We start from the raw sequence: 14,267 nt of genomic DNA, 5'->3' as shown, positions 1-14,267 counted from the left end.
TCCACTTGCAAGGTGCAACCTGTAAGATTACCACCAAGCAACTGAGTTACCTAAAGTAACCAGTGAAAATGTGACTTTTAAAAGTTCATTTTTTGTTCACTTAGATTCAAGTAATGTTGACCTGGTAATATAATGTTACAATATTTTTCTCTTATATTTAGCATTTATGAAGTAATTAAAGGTCTTGTTTCATAGAAACCTGAAAACAGGGGAGTTAAATCAGCCATTACTTGGCAGTGATTCACTATTCAGTGGCTGGCTGTGACACTAAGGAAATCATATCTGCTGATCTTTAGCCATTACTGAGGCAACTTATGCTGAGAAGGATGATGGGGATGTTTTTGCTATGTTGCTGGCCAGATGGATGTTAACCCAGGTTCAAGACTGTTTTTCTGTCAATAAAATGCATTTGAATATAAAGCCTATTATCTCTGCCTTCTGACCTAAGACAACCTGTCTTCATGATGAAGGCACGGTTATCATTGCACAGTTGGGTTTAACGCCTTTAGAACGCATCCCATCTCTTCAATGTTGCCCTGTGGTAGGAGCCATCAACTGACTCCAGGTCACAGGCAGCACTAATGTGACCATCTGGGTTTCAACCCAAGGATTCTGTACAGCACCAGAACTGTGTATGCCTCCTGATATAATGCTGAGACATTGCTTGGGGCCTGGCAGTCCCAAGTCTCATGGGAAAGATCACTAAACAACACACAAGGGTGCTATAGAAAATGCAACAAGAGTTTACTCAGTTACTGGCCAGTACAGTTGAAACTGGGATTAATCCATATAGAGGAGACATGTCCTGTGTGCCAATGGCCACTGAAGGTAAGCATTTGTCCACTGAAGTCAATTAAGACAGTCAGGTCAAGGTCCTAGTACAGATGACAAGCACACAAATATGTTCTGTGAGATGATTTCTGTCAGTCTGCAAATAAACATTTCTCTTGCAATAGTTCTGGTAGAATATTCCTGCAGTCAGCATGCCAATTGCTTGCTCAAAACTTGAAATGTGCGGCTTGTGTTGTGTGACAAAACCACACATTATCTAATGACTTTTTGTTGTCCCCATCAGCAAGGTGCACCTACCTTATTTAATGATCTTGCTGTTTTTGCAGCTTCTTGATTTGCCACACCTGTCAAGTGGATGGATTGTTTTGGGAATCCAAGGAAAGATGGTAACAAACAAGGTTGTGAAAACATTGGTGCCCAACATTTAAAGATACAGTCAGCTTTTTGTGCATGAGGAATATTTGTAGGAACTTTTATTATAGCTGATGAAACACTTCTCATGTTGCTTTAACCTATTTTTCAATGTTTATACACAACCAAAACTGGACCCAAATTGTGGATTCAGTTTGTGGTGAGGCTGAGGGATCGAGTGAATATGGTAGTTAGTCACAGAAACATTTCACCAGATGCTGACATATGATGTCATATCAGCCATCTATCACAGAGATGGGCCAATACTGCTTTCGGAACAATTAAATGTATGGTGAATTGCAACCTAGAGACAGTGAATTAGAAATATATTTTTATTTCAGAAGAAGGAAAGATGTTTTGTTATTTTTTAATTTGTCTCGAACTCTCTCTCTCTTCTCCTTATAAGGCAAAGGAATGGTTGCGTGAATAAGGGCGGAAACGCTGCGCGGTGACAACTGGGTACTACCACACTCATACAGGAAGAATAGGCGTAGCAGTCGGTCTTGCTAGCTACCTATTTCGCAGAGTACCACAGAGACGATTGACGTTGATCAAAGACCTAATCAGTGCTTGTCCAATTTAGCAGGTAAGGCTGACGTTTTGTAACCCTATGCTTTCTTTACATTAATCATCGGTGAATTGCCTTAGTTATATGTGCATAAATCCATGCCATAATTTGCGCTGCCGACACTGGCGTTGCACATTACTGTAGTTAATCATTCCAAAATTATTGATATGATTTCGTGATGATGGATTGCTGGCTGTTGTTGTCATTGTATTAGTTAAACTGAATTCCATTATGCATTATTGCGATCTTTTTATACATTTCAGTATGTTAAAAAGACGCAACCCAATGAAGTTCTTCATTTTTGCATAGAGTGCACTTGACTATGTAGGGTATGCAAGAAAATACAGGAAGTGTCGAAAGACAGACGAGGGAGGGTATAATTCGCAGCATTGGTGTTTTAGCCGAGTTAAGGCCAAACTACATAATTATATGAATTATTACCATGGCAATATTATGTCATTGATCGCTTAACTAACGTTACCCAAACAAGACTGGTCTGTCAAAGAAATTATCATTAGCTGTTCCATTGTTGCTAGCTAGATTCCAAATGTTAGCCACACGCTCAGCTAGCTGGCTACCTCGGCCGACTCCCAATCTCATTATCATCGGCCTGTGTTGTGTGAAGATTAGCTTTGCTTCCCTAGCTAGCTATGATGGTTAGAAACAATATTGACCTAACCCAAAACCGTATGTATGGTTCTAAAAACCGTTACTGTGGACCAGTCGTTCATTTGCTGTACTTCTCATTCTTACTAAAGCAGCATTCACTATTTTTATTATCCAGCCTAGAGTATACAGCAGACTCAGACGGCGCGTTGTGCTTGTTTTATGTCTGAATCCACTGTCCGCGCGCACCACTGCACGCCTACTCGTGCTGTTGCTGAAATGGTGTGTAACCTAATTCAGTCCTTCATCCACACAGCGTTATAAACACGTTGATAGCAGATGTCATTTAAATAATGCAACGTGTAGTTATAGCAATATTTTCCCTAGACAGGAAAGTTTCCCAGTGCTCGGGAATTGGAGTACCTCCAGCTATCCTAGCTGCAGTGCGCAATTTTAAGACATGTCTTCCTACTTTACAATTGGGCTTCGAGCACTGTTTACTCATTTTCCATGTAAGCAAAACAAGTTGACCCACCACCAGGCCTGGGTTGAGCCATATATGGCAACAAGGAAGGAAAGTAAATTACACTCTTGGCCCACAGAGCCTGTCTGCCCAGCGCACAGGTCAAGCCTATACATCTAGGTAAGCCGAGTGAAAATGTTTTGGACATCTAAAATAGAGGCACATCCAAGATTGCCTTAATGACAAACTTTGTACCACAACATCTTTGCCAAGTTACAACTAAGCCACAGAATGGCAAACATTACCTGGTGTTTCGGATGTGCAGATAATCTGATCTCTGTTGTTGTTGTCAGCTTGATTTTCAATCATCCACTCTCCATCAAACAGTCATGTTTGTTTCTAGTTTCTCTTCAACCAAATAAATTGCTATTGAATAAGTTGGATGAATTAAACCTTTTAGCATGTCACAAGCAATGGTTTCTAAGGGAAAGTGAAATGAGAGGGGATTAACCCAAGAGAATAGAGCAACGTGGATCGCATGTCAATAATAGGATGAAGTCTTTGTAGTTTTTCAATCAGGTGAGAGTTACCCCAGTGAACAGAGTATCAAGTGTCTATAATGTAATGTCAGCCTCCAGGGTGTGTGTCTGTGCATAAATTGCAGGGCCATTTTACAACAGTAGAAGAGAGAGAACCCTTAGGCCTACATATGACTGCTGTTGAATGTAGCTTTAGCTGTGTGGTTAGTGTGACATAAATGGGTGGGGCGGATTGCTTAATGGCTGGGACAGAGGAGCCTGAAGGTATACAGCAATGGGCGGTTCCAGTCGTATTACCTGCATTCCTGTACGGAGCAGGTCGTAACGTGTGTTCAACCATGTCTTCGAAATGGGATCTGGTCTTTTCCTATTTAGTTATTGTCTGTCCATAGTGTCTGAGGGAAAATGTCTACTAATGTAAAATCACAATGTTTAAGGAATTATAAAAAATAAATGAGTATAGAGTGCTAATGCAATTTGAACTTGCCCATATTAAGTCCGTCCCAGGCCCAAACATTTAGCAGTCAAAAACCCACCAGTGGTCCACTCCACCACGTTACCTTTACGGTAAACTATCAATGAAAGCAACAGGAATGTAGCTGATGTGCCCTCTCTTCCCAGGTATGGCAGAGTTGGCAAGTCTGGTGCAGCGGCTGGAGGTGGCTGTAGGTCGCCTGGAAACGGTGGCAGGCAGCGGGGGCAGCAGCGGTGGTGGCTCTCCTGGAGGTGGATGTCTTGTTTTTTTGTGTGCCTGTTTTAGTCTCTGTCGTTATACATGTACATTTATGTGTAGCCTCTACCCGTGTCGGTATAAAACTCAAATTCTTTCCACATTGTACCACTTTGCCCTCAGCTCCTTATACATGTGGTGTCTGATTTATAAAACCAGAATGGTTAGCATCACTGAGAAATTGTGTTCTGATATAGTAGATTTTCTTCATTAATATAATTTGTCAGTATAAGAAAGGGATCCCTCTTGATGACATGGTTGAGTCATCCTTTCTTAATATCAGGCATATAAGAGGTCCCAGCCAGTGATCTACACAACCCTATGGCCCTTTCTCAACTATATTGAGAAAGTGTACCTTATTGTCCAAGAAAGGAAGCTGGAGAGAGGCTAAAATGACTCATTGGGATTGTATTGACAGCCCAGACTGTACTACAGAGCAGAATCAGTGAGCCAGCCAGCTAAGACGCTTGACATGCACATGATCGGCATGACTCGCCGACCGAAATCACATCCCTACATTCAGCTTTCTGTATAGACTTTAAAAGTTGTCTAAATCATGGATTGTGCGTTGTTGCAAACCCCATGCTCCCAACAACACTGAGGAAACCTCCTCAGTCCAAGTTTTGTCATAGTCAGGTTTTATCTCAGATAATTGACTAAAACATGACTCACTAGCAGAGCAAACATGAGGTTGGAACATTGATATCTGACGTGTCTCCCTGTTGTCGTCCGTTAATGGCAGTTGTATCAGCGTATGTGGAGGCCTATGACGGCATCATCACCGGGGCCGTTGCCCAGTACCTCACCCTCAGCCAGCAGATAGGGGGTGACGTCCAGAAGCATGTAAGTTGAATTGCGCTAGAGGGGAGGACGTTGACTTGCAATGTTCCTCGCCCTTGCTGTTGTGCTTATGGTTGAATGTGTAGGATGCAGTAACACCACCCCCCATCCCTTTCTTTCTCTACCAGGCTGACATGATGAAGCAGGCGTTCTCCTGTCAGAGACAGCTCCTGGTCACCGCCTCCTGCTCCCAGAAGCCCTCTGATGTGCGTTGGTTCAGCTGTCAGCAATTCACCCTATCATTATTTACACAACCTCAGCATTGGACAGAATTGTCTTGTTATCTGACATATTGGCAGTCAATCTGCAGTGGAACAATAGGTTCAGCTGATTGCAATGCTGTAGAATGGCTTTCTGGCCACATTCTCTTGTCTGTGAAATTGAGGTCAGAAACCGGGAAAGTATTTTTGTGATTAATTGCCATTTTTCGCTTATGTTATCCTATTGCCGGATGGGCCAGGGAGTTCATAGGTTATATAAGGAGTTTGCCACTCCCACTTCTTTTCAGTCTGATAACAGCGCTTAGGTTATTTTGTCGTCCAGTGCAAATGCATGAGCTTTACAGCAGTAGCACGTGATTTATACATGGTTATTCCCCTCTGTAGGCAGCCTTGACTGCTCTCCTGGCACCAGTGTCCAAAGTGATCCAGCAGGTGCAGACGTTCCGCGAGCAGAACCGCTCCTCGCCGCTCTTCAACCACCTGTCAGCCGTCAGCGAGAGCGTGCCGGCCCTGGGCTGGGTCGCCATGGTGAGTGGGAAGGGCGAGCTGGGCACTGACCCGCTGTGTGTGTGGGCGGTGTGTAATTGCTGTAAAACAAACCCGTCTTTCAGTCTGTAGTGTACAGTAGCGTACATTCTTGAGACTGAAGACTCCCCTGTGGATCAGTGTTGAAACTTTGGAATTCTGATAATCAATTTGATTCATAAATGTTAATGAGAACTCGTAGAAGCTAATGAATAATGAAAAAAGCCAACCTAGACTTTGGTAAGTCCGTAGATGCAACACACCCAGATCTTCTAATCCATTGTAAACCACTACAACAGCTGTCCACACAGACAGTGCGCTTGAATAAAGGACAATTGTTCCTGCAACGTTCTTTCAACGTCCCCACACCCTTCCATTAATTCCAATGTTCTCCCTGTTCCAGGCTCCTAAGCCAGGCCCCTATGTGAAGGAGATGCAGGATGCTGCCCAGTTCTACACCAACCGTGTGCTTAAGGACTACAAGGAGAAGTACGGGCCATCTGCTCTGCGCCTGTTTCTCCTTAACCTTCTTTTTTTACCACTTCCTTTGCAGCCAAGCCACTCCTTATTGCCCCCAGTCATCAGCGCTGTGCAAAGGCAGCTTGTTTCTGAACAAATAGTTTTGTTACTGAAGCCCACAGTAGCTCTTAGATACTGTATATATTCTTATGGCTGGGATATCCGGGTATTGCCTCAAAATACAGTTTTATCACTTGGGTGATATTTATTTTTATTTTTTGCTTGTCAAACGCTGTTATTGGATTTTAGGTTGTCTCTGGCTGCTGCATTGTGGCTTCTTATTTGCCCATGTTGAACACATTTAGGGGTTAGTCTATGAACGTAATGCAAGAGGGCAGTGAGACTTCTGCCTTTTGTACTGAATACACATTATGGTGGTATTTGCAGGCAACATTTGCCAAATCTTTACTCTGATTTAAACTGCATGTTAAAGCTACTTAATGGCCTTTTTCGTTTACTACACTTAAGCTCATAAAACATATCTGAACTACTTTAAAGACTATTATGTTATTGATATTTTCTACAACACTTTAAATGACTGTGGCCTTGTTCATGTCAGGGACGCAAAGCATGTGGACTGGGTGAAGGCCTACCTGTCCATCTGGACCGATCTGCAGAGCTACATCAAGCAGCACCACACCACTGGGCTGACCTGGAGCAAAAGTGTGAGTCAGTCTTGGCAGTTTCCTCTTTCCTCCTGTCAATACTGTGGGGGTGCACTTTATTTGCTGCTCATTAACCACCATCTCACTGATCTGGGTAGATTAACGACAGGGTCTTATTTGGGAAGGTATAGATGTTTCTGGAACACATGGGAGTTTGTTGTTAAGGGCATACCTGTTCTTTTTGCCAATCCCAGGGTCCCTTGGCCTCTGGCGCTCCAGCAGCCCCTGGCTGCGGCGCACCACCTCCCCCCGGCCCTCCTCCCCCTCCCATGGACCTCAGCATGTCTTCCGGTGGCGGTGGAGACCAAGGGGCAGACAACCGTAACGCCCTATTCGCCTCCCTCAACAAGGGAGCAGACATTACCAAGGGTCAGTGTCAGATGATAGATCTCGAGTTCTAGACGATCAGAAACTCAAATGACTGACATTACCTGAGGGATATACGACAAAGCAGGATCTAGAAGTAAACCAAGCTAATATGCTGGATTTTAAAATCTTATTTTAAAGATTAGCTTCAGTTGGTCAAGGTGTTTATTTAATTTATTTAAAAAAATGCCCATCTAAGTTTGGCTTTGATTTATTAACAATAAAATCAGTACTTCAATTGCTTATTATATTGCAGATGCTCTTACACTGAGTGACTTAACTGTAGTCAGGGCATACATGTTCATACTTTCACTGGCTTTAATTCATCCTGCTTTATAATGCCCCGCATGTTATATAAAGACAGTTATACTTCAAAATGCAATACCCATTTATGTGAGGGAAAGCTTCTTGTGAATGACGTAGTTGTACATGTGTTCCCTACTCTTGAATTGTGCCAGGCTTGAAGCACGTGCCCAAAGACCAGATGACCCATAAGAACCCCAACCTGAGAACCCAGGCCGGTCCGGTACGCACCGGGGCCAAGCCCTTCACATCCGCCAAGCCAGCCGCCACAGCCGCCCCGGCAGCAGCCTCTCACAAGCTGCCACCCGTCCTGGAGCTCGACGGCAAGAAGTGGAAAGTGGTGAGATGCCGATCCTTGTCAAGTCCTTTGCCCTGACACCTGGTGTGGAGAGATGTTTCGCAATGGATATTTGCATTCTCTCATTCATTCAAGGTTGAACTTCCATGAGCGTCCTGTATAATATGGGAGAATGGTTGGTGGGGTAAATTGTCGTCACAAAGCTTTACCCCCTGACGAGATTCTGTCCTCGGCGGATGAGGGTAGTCAGTTGGTTGGTCGGCAAGATGCTCGTTATTTCGGCCAAGAGACGCACATTGCCCTTGCGTTAGACATCTGTTCACAGTTGACTATTGTCATCAGCGCCCCCTGAACAGATGTTTCTGTAATTTTGATGTAGCCTTGAAGTCCCACCTGGTTCACTAATCAAGGCCTCGATGTTTCTGCCAAGTCTAATCAGGTGTGCTGGCTCTAGAGTCGGATCAAATGGATGGATGGCTGGGGGCCCCTGAGGAACGGGAAGGGCTGTGGTTTAAAGGATTCCGCCATAATGTTACTATTTAGACTTTTTTCACTATTGAATGTCATTGCGGAGGCCGGCAGTTGGTTTCCTGCTGAAAACTGAACGTGCAGAAATGGTATATTAATCACAGCAGTCCCTAGCCAATGGATTTCCATGAGTGGAGTGCATGTCCTCTCTAACCTCTCTCTGTGTGGTGACATGTAGGAGAACCAGGAAGGAGTCCAGGGCCTGGTAATCAGTGACACAGAGCTGAAGCAGGTGGTCTATGCCTTCAAGTGTAACAACAGCACCCTGCAGGTCAAGGGCAAGATCAACTCCATCACCTTAGGTAAAGTAGTGGGCGGTGTTGTGCGAGTGGGAGAGGTTGCAGACGAGTGTTTGAGGTGAAAGGGCGTTTTGTTTATACGGTCCCTCTCCCGCAGATAACTGTAGGAAACTGGGCCTGGTCTTCGACGATGTTGTGGGTATCGTAGAGGTGATCAACTGCAGGGACGTCAAGATCCAGGTGTGTATCCAAAATGAATGTTGAATGGGTTTCCGTTCGGATTGTCTGAATGCCAAAGGTCCTTGTGTTTTTCTCTACACTGTCCATTGAGTCCCGGTTCACCCTCGCTGCTGTGTTTCAGGTCATGGGTAAAGTTCCCACCATCTCCATCAACAAGACTGACGGTTGCCATGTCTACCTGAGCAAAGATTCACTGGAGTGTGAGATCGTCAGTGCCAAGAGTTCTGAGATGAACGTACTGGTACCTGGCAAAGATGGAGACTATGTGAGTAGATTGAAATTTTGACCTGTAAATTGGCATTATATGAAAGGCAGTCGTGTAACAACCTAGTATACATGTAATGTGGACCTGTTCCGATATGTTCCCCCCAGACTGAGCTTCCTGTTCCTGAGCAGTTCAAGACTGTCTGGGACGGCAGTAAGCTTGTCACCACCTGTACAGAGATCGCTGGATAGAGGGGGCCGTCTCCGGAACCACCTCCCCTTTGCAAATGCCTACCTGACTGATGGATCGACCAACCTGCTCACAAGCCCACAAAGTAGACAGAGATGCCAATCTCGCCCGTATTTTTGCTATTCGCCAATGACAGCTTTAGCTGTTTCTTCCTTCAGCCAATGAGGACTGCTTGCTTTATCTGGAGCATTCCTTCAGCCAATTTGCAGGGAACAGCTTGTCATTTGCTGTGGTTATTCTCATGGCCAGTGAGCATGTTTTTTAAATGAATTTGCCAACAATCACAATATTTGATTTGTACATTCCAGCAAATTCTGAATAAACACTTTAATAGCGAACATGAGAGAGCCAGGCTTTTAATCACACTTCTGTAGTTTTAACTGCTCAGCCAATCAGCCTATGCTTTCACCAATTTGGAATTGGGTTTCCATTCCCTCTCTGGTCAGGGGGGCAGGTGTTCAGGGGTGGAAGAGGTTTCAGTTCCATTTATGCAATTCAGTCGTGAAGCACAACCAATCCCTCTACAGATGACAGTGCTATCACTTCCGATTTAAAAAATGTTAACATTTCATAGGGATTAACTGTCATCACTCTTACATAGGTAAAAGAACCAGTAATGTGCAGGATCACTTAATTTTTATAACACTGCAGCAGAAATGTTGAAAAATTAACAAACGGTTTAAAGCAACCCCCCCCCCCCCCCCAACCCAGGCCACATTCCTTTTAGCATTTAAAATAAACATTCCATGTTGTTGATGATGCATAAGAGCGGTTGTAAGGATGTGGTGACAATTGACTTTGGTCCTACTGGAAGTGAAAGTGGTTCTAGAAAGAGGCAGATGTGAATGCTGTTAATGAACCATTAACCGTTAAGTCTGGGGTTGCTTCCTGATTGCTGATTATCAGACCTGCTGTAATGGCGTGTGTAGGTATTTTGCTTTTAATACTAGTCTTAAACCCAGTGTCGCCATCACCTACACATCTTTCCACTGTCAATTCTGAATCCTTTGGTTATCCTGTTTTTGTAGCTGTCAAGCTCTACTGTGGAGTTTTTGTATTGTCATTATTATTATTTTGTATCTCTTTATTTGGGTTAAGAAGAATCTGTTCATTAGTACTGGAGGAAGACATCATTAAAACATAATTAAAAGTTGCAATAAAACATTTGAGGTTTGTCATGAGTATGGTTGTCAGGTGACCGCTGTAGAGCTGCATGAATCGCTAACATCTGTAAGCAGATGAAAAGGAAAATTTTCGGGGCCAGCCCTTTTGCTTTGTTGTATATGAGAGACATTCTACTTATAATGATTGCTGGGTTATTAGTAACACAAACTAGTGATTTACTAACTTCATTAATTCCATAATATACTGTTACAATACTGACAAGCACACACCATATTTTACATACCTTTAATTGTTATTCTGAACTTCACAGTACCAAATGTATCCAAATTAAAGTCTTCTGAAAATCAACAAACGTTCTGTTAAAGTACATTAAATTGATAAAAAAAATTAAAATATTAAAACTGATACATTAGCTTCAGACAATATAGCATTGATTTCAGAGGAATGATTAGTGCAAAGGTCATGTATGCCTACACCAACTAGAATTTCAACATTGAGTGAAGGAAGCAGGATGGTATTGATTTGATATAGGAATGATCAGTGCAATAGTTGTGTGCGAATACGACCCCCTGCAAAGGTAGCCTAGCTAATTTAACGTAGATAAGGCAATAGGTTCTCATTGAACCACTTTTCAGTGAATTGGAGGTGATCTCCCTCTGTGGCAAGAAAATGCAGCTTTCCAGCTGCCTCCATCGCTGCTAATCCCAGTCGATCCTAAATACAGATACCATTTATCAATACAGCATCGCATCTACTGCAATAAATAGGATTTTTACGTATTAGAAGTTCAAACAATGGGGTTTTACCTCTTTATAAAGAACACTCTCCTGGAGTGTCTCTGTCTCTTTTGCCTGGCCGGTTTTCAGAAAACCAAACCACTACAAAAAACACCATATTGCCAATTAGCATCTATAATAACAGAGTACTAATGAAAATGGCATCACCACAGCATCAGTTTTTACCTCAGTGTCAACTGGATCCACAACAGTGTCCTGCAAGAACTTGACCATTACAAACTTGTCCAGCATTTGGAGGTTCTTCTTGTAGGTCTCATTCACAACCTGTCGGGTGAAATGCAGCGGTTTAAATGGACCTGCTAGTTATCCGGAACACAGGTCCTCAGAAGGAATTTTGAAGATGAACTGTAGGCGCAATCGGATAAGACGTTTGATTCACATTCATTCAGCGCCAAACTAACCCGTTCCTGGTTGATATCAGCCAGGAAGAGGCTGTGTTTTTTGTACAAGTCGTCATTCAGTGGGTCATGCCAGTACTGCGCCTGCACCAAGCTGATAAAGACAGAAGGATTCCAAATAAAACAATCACACACACCTCATCCTTAAAGTGTACAGTAACTATTCCATTTGGTATTCTAGGTAATGCAGATTAGCCAAAAAGCTGATCAATTGCCACCTTGATGAGTTCTGATTAAAACACCCACTGTTTTTGCACCACATCAGTGTAGGCTCCAGAGTTCAGTTTCTTGCGAATCCAGTCACAGATAACAGAACTCTCTCCTGGGCATCTAGGGAGACCGTACACCCCTGTGAATGTGGAGAACGGGATCATTTAAAATAAATCAGGATGCGAAAGAGAAACAAAATGGGGCTGGACAGAGATAGAACGGGGGATTACGTCACTGTTGCCACAGCGCCCTCACCTTGTTGCTGTCCCCCGATGGAGATTAGGGTTTTCATTGGAGGAGATGGACAACGCTGAGCCACGGCCCTCCTGGGTACAGATACACAGGTTACAGAATAACAACATGTGTATGTATGTTTTTACATCAGTACACTCTCGTGTCGGGGAAAGGGAATTGTTTATTCAGGCTTTTCTTCCAAACAGCTGAAGGTAGAAGTAATGGAGGTGGGGGAAATTGAGTTTCCCTTACTCAACTCCTTTTTCATGTAAATGAAAATGAATACAACAAAAGGTAATGAACTCCATAGTCACTGCTCACAGAAACTGCCCTCCCTGGGAGAAGCCCATGGCGTTGTAGCCACTCTTCAGCTTGGGGTCCTGGGACAGCTGGCTGCACACCATGGCCACCTGCTCGTTGACGTCCATGAAGAAACCGTTCTCCGTGTCCTGACGGGTTGGTCATTAAAGCGAAGGGGGTTTATGTCGTGGAAAACGACCATGGCGACACAGAAACACCACATCTATTGAGAGATAGCTCAGGGGTGAAATGGTTGGGCGGGAAGGGCCCACGCGGTTTGCTCCAGCCACCCGGTAATACAACTGACTCCACTGATCAGGTTCGGTCAGAGCTTTCGTTAGTAGAATCACGTGTTACTGCCGGGCTGGAACAAATGCGAGGACACACCGGCAGGCCCCGCTGAGTACGGCTGTTGGTGCAATGTACCTGAATGACAGTCTTGCCAATCATCAGTGACAGCACGTCTATTCCAGGTATGGCTCCCTCAATCCTTTTCTTTATTGCGCCCATGCTGAGTGGGTTGCAGCAGCTGTCTCCTGGGTACATACAAAAACCTGATTGTTGACAATATTCGGTATATATACTGTACGGGTTGACAAAGGAAAAACCTGAATAAATGTGTAGAGGAACATAATGACTGCAGACGCTTCCATACAGGATTACTGCTTGAGACAATTTAACAATTAACATCCTATCAGGCTCTGTGGTATGTATAAAAACTAGATTTTGGACTGTTGTGTTACACAGCACTCTCCACCACCATCATCAAAACACCAAATGAGGGAATATTTTCAAGGAGAATGGTGTTTCGTCCCTCCAGTAGAGTTCCAGAGACTCGTAGAATCTATGCCAAGTTGCATTGACGCTGTTCTGCCGTAAATGTTTGTTTTCCCTTAAATTTGTCACCCATCTCAATTTAGTCATGCTAAATGGGCTTGAGGAGAGCATCTGGGTCCCAGGCTTTGGCACTTGTTCTAGCAATATGGATGTCAAGTGCTTACCCATTCCATGCCACAGAACTAATGGGGTGGTGGCGTTGTCAGATCCATGGACTGGGCTGACGACGAGAAACAGCAGAGTACCGACCCCGAAGATCACGCGAAGACGTGTGGTCATCTTGAACTCTGAAATCAAAGTAATGAAAAAGACCAGGCAGTTAGCGAATTAGTCCCAGCGTAAAAGCAAGGCAATTTAAGTTGTGATACAACAGAGAAGTCGGTTAGCTATTGTTCTGGCAGGTATTGGAAGGCACAATTTAATTAAACAGTCTTGCCTTGCCACTTTGTTAAAGACAAGTGATGGGGATGTGAAAATGTAACTTCTCTTCGGGTGCGTAGGATGAAAGGACGGTGCGTTCAAAGGTGCATTCTTGTTTGGTTTTTCTATGCTCATCGATTGATGTTGTCAAATCACGAAATGTTTTTGTTTGAGCTTCACAAGAATGAGAAGCTCAAACAAAAATTTCACCCAAATAAAATGATTTGCATATCCTTTCTGCTAATGATACATGCTTGGAAGGAGAGCTACTTCAGCCAACTTCCTGTCACAGCAAACCAGTTAACCAAGTTAGGTAGCTAGCACACTAACTTCCTAATGTGGGACGCTAACCACGTTAAAAATGAACTAGTTGGTCCGACAGACATAAGCTGTTTTAGTCTAGTAGTGAGTCCTCGTTTCACTGAAAAACGGGAAATTATAAATATTATGCTGAGTAATAAACTGCTACTTACCGCTCAGGAATCACTAGAGCTTATCACATGATATGCTACTTTAACCAGGAAGAAACTACCCCCAATTTCTAAATATCTTATGGCACCCTCTGTTCAGTTTATCGTGTGTTCATGTGCAGTGCAGATCTGCAAATCAATGCGCGCGTCACTGAAGAAGAAAATGTGT

General features: G+C 43.6%; 2 protein-coding genes across 3 annotated transcripts; one reads left to right on the top strand and one right to left on the bottom strand.

The window, feature by feature from the left end:
• The first annotated feature begins 1,646 nt into the window (after positions 1–1,646).
• Positions 1,647–10,481, top strand: cap1 (CAP, adenylate cyclase-associated protein 1 (yeast)). The gene is made up of 13 exons (XM_010900284.5): positions 1,647–1,789; positions 4,001–4,105; positions 4,852–4,952; positions 5,078–5,155; positions 5,555–5,698; positions 6,099–6,184; positions 6,774–6,879; positions 7,074–7,248; positions 7,704–7,888; positions 8,553–8,676; positions 8,771–8,853; positions 8,975–9,118; positions 9,226–10,481. Exons 2-13 carry the CDS (start codon positions 4,003–4,005, stop codon positions 9,307–9,309), a joined length of 1,413 nt encoding a protein of 470 aa, XP_010898586.2. The 5' UTR covers positions 1,647–1,789; positions 4,001–4,002; the 3' UTR covers positions 9,310–10,481.
• A 222-nt stretch (positions 10,482–10,703) lies between these two features.
• ppt1 (palmitoyl-protein thioesterase 1 (ceroid-lipofuscinosis, neuronal 1, infantile)) lies at positions 10,704–14,221 on the bottom strand. Of its 2 annotated transcripts, none has more exons than XM_013135666.4 (10): positions 13,645–13,908; positions 13,373–13,495; positions 12,798–12,907; positions 12,393–12,520; positions 12,093–12,163; positions 11,874–11,976; positions 11,631–11,721; positions 11,395–11,493; positions 11,239–11,310; positions 10,704–11,146 (listed from the first exon to the last, which is right to left on the bottom strand). In XM_013135666.4, exons 2-10 carry the CDS (start codon positions 13,485–13,487, stop codon positions 11,024–11,026), a joined length of 912 nt encoding a protein of 303 aa, XP_012991120.1. In that variant the 5' UTR covers positions 13,488–13,495; positions 13,645–13,908; the 3' UTR covers positions 10,704–11,023.
• Positions 14,222–14,267: the final 46 nt, after the last annotated feature.

This window comes from Esox lucius, chromosome 10, assembly GCF_011004845.1.
Source record: "Esox lucius isolate fEsoLuc1 chromosome 10, fEsoLuc1.pri, whole genome shotgun sequence".
NCBI classification, from domain to species: domain Eukaryota; kingdom Metazoa; phylum Chordata; class Actinopteri; order Esociformes; family Esocidae; genus Esox; species Esox lucius.
Note: the sequence above shows the minus strand (reverse complement) of the source record. Positions and strands in the feature narration are given on the sequence as shown.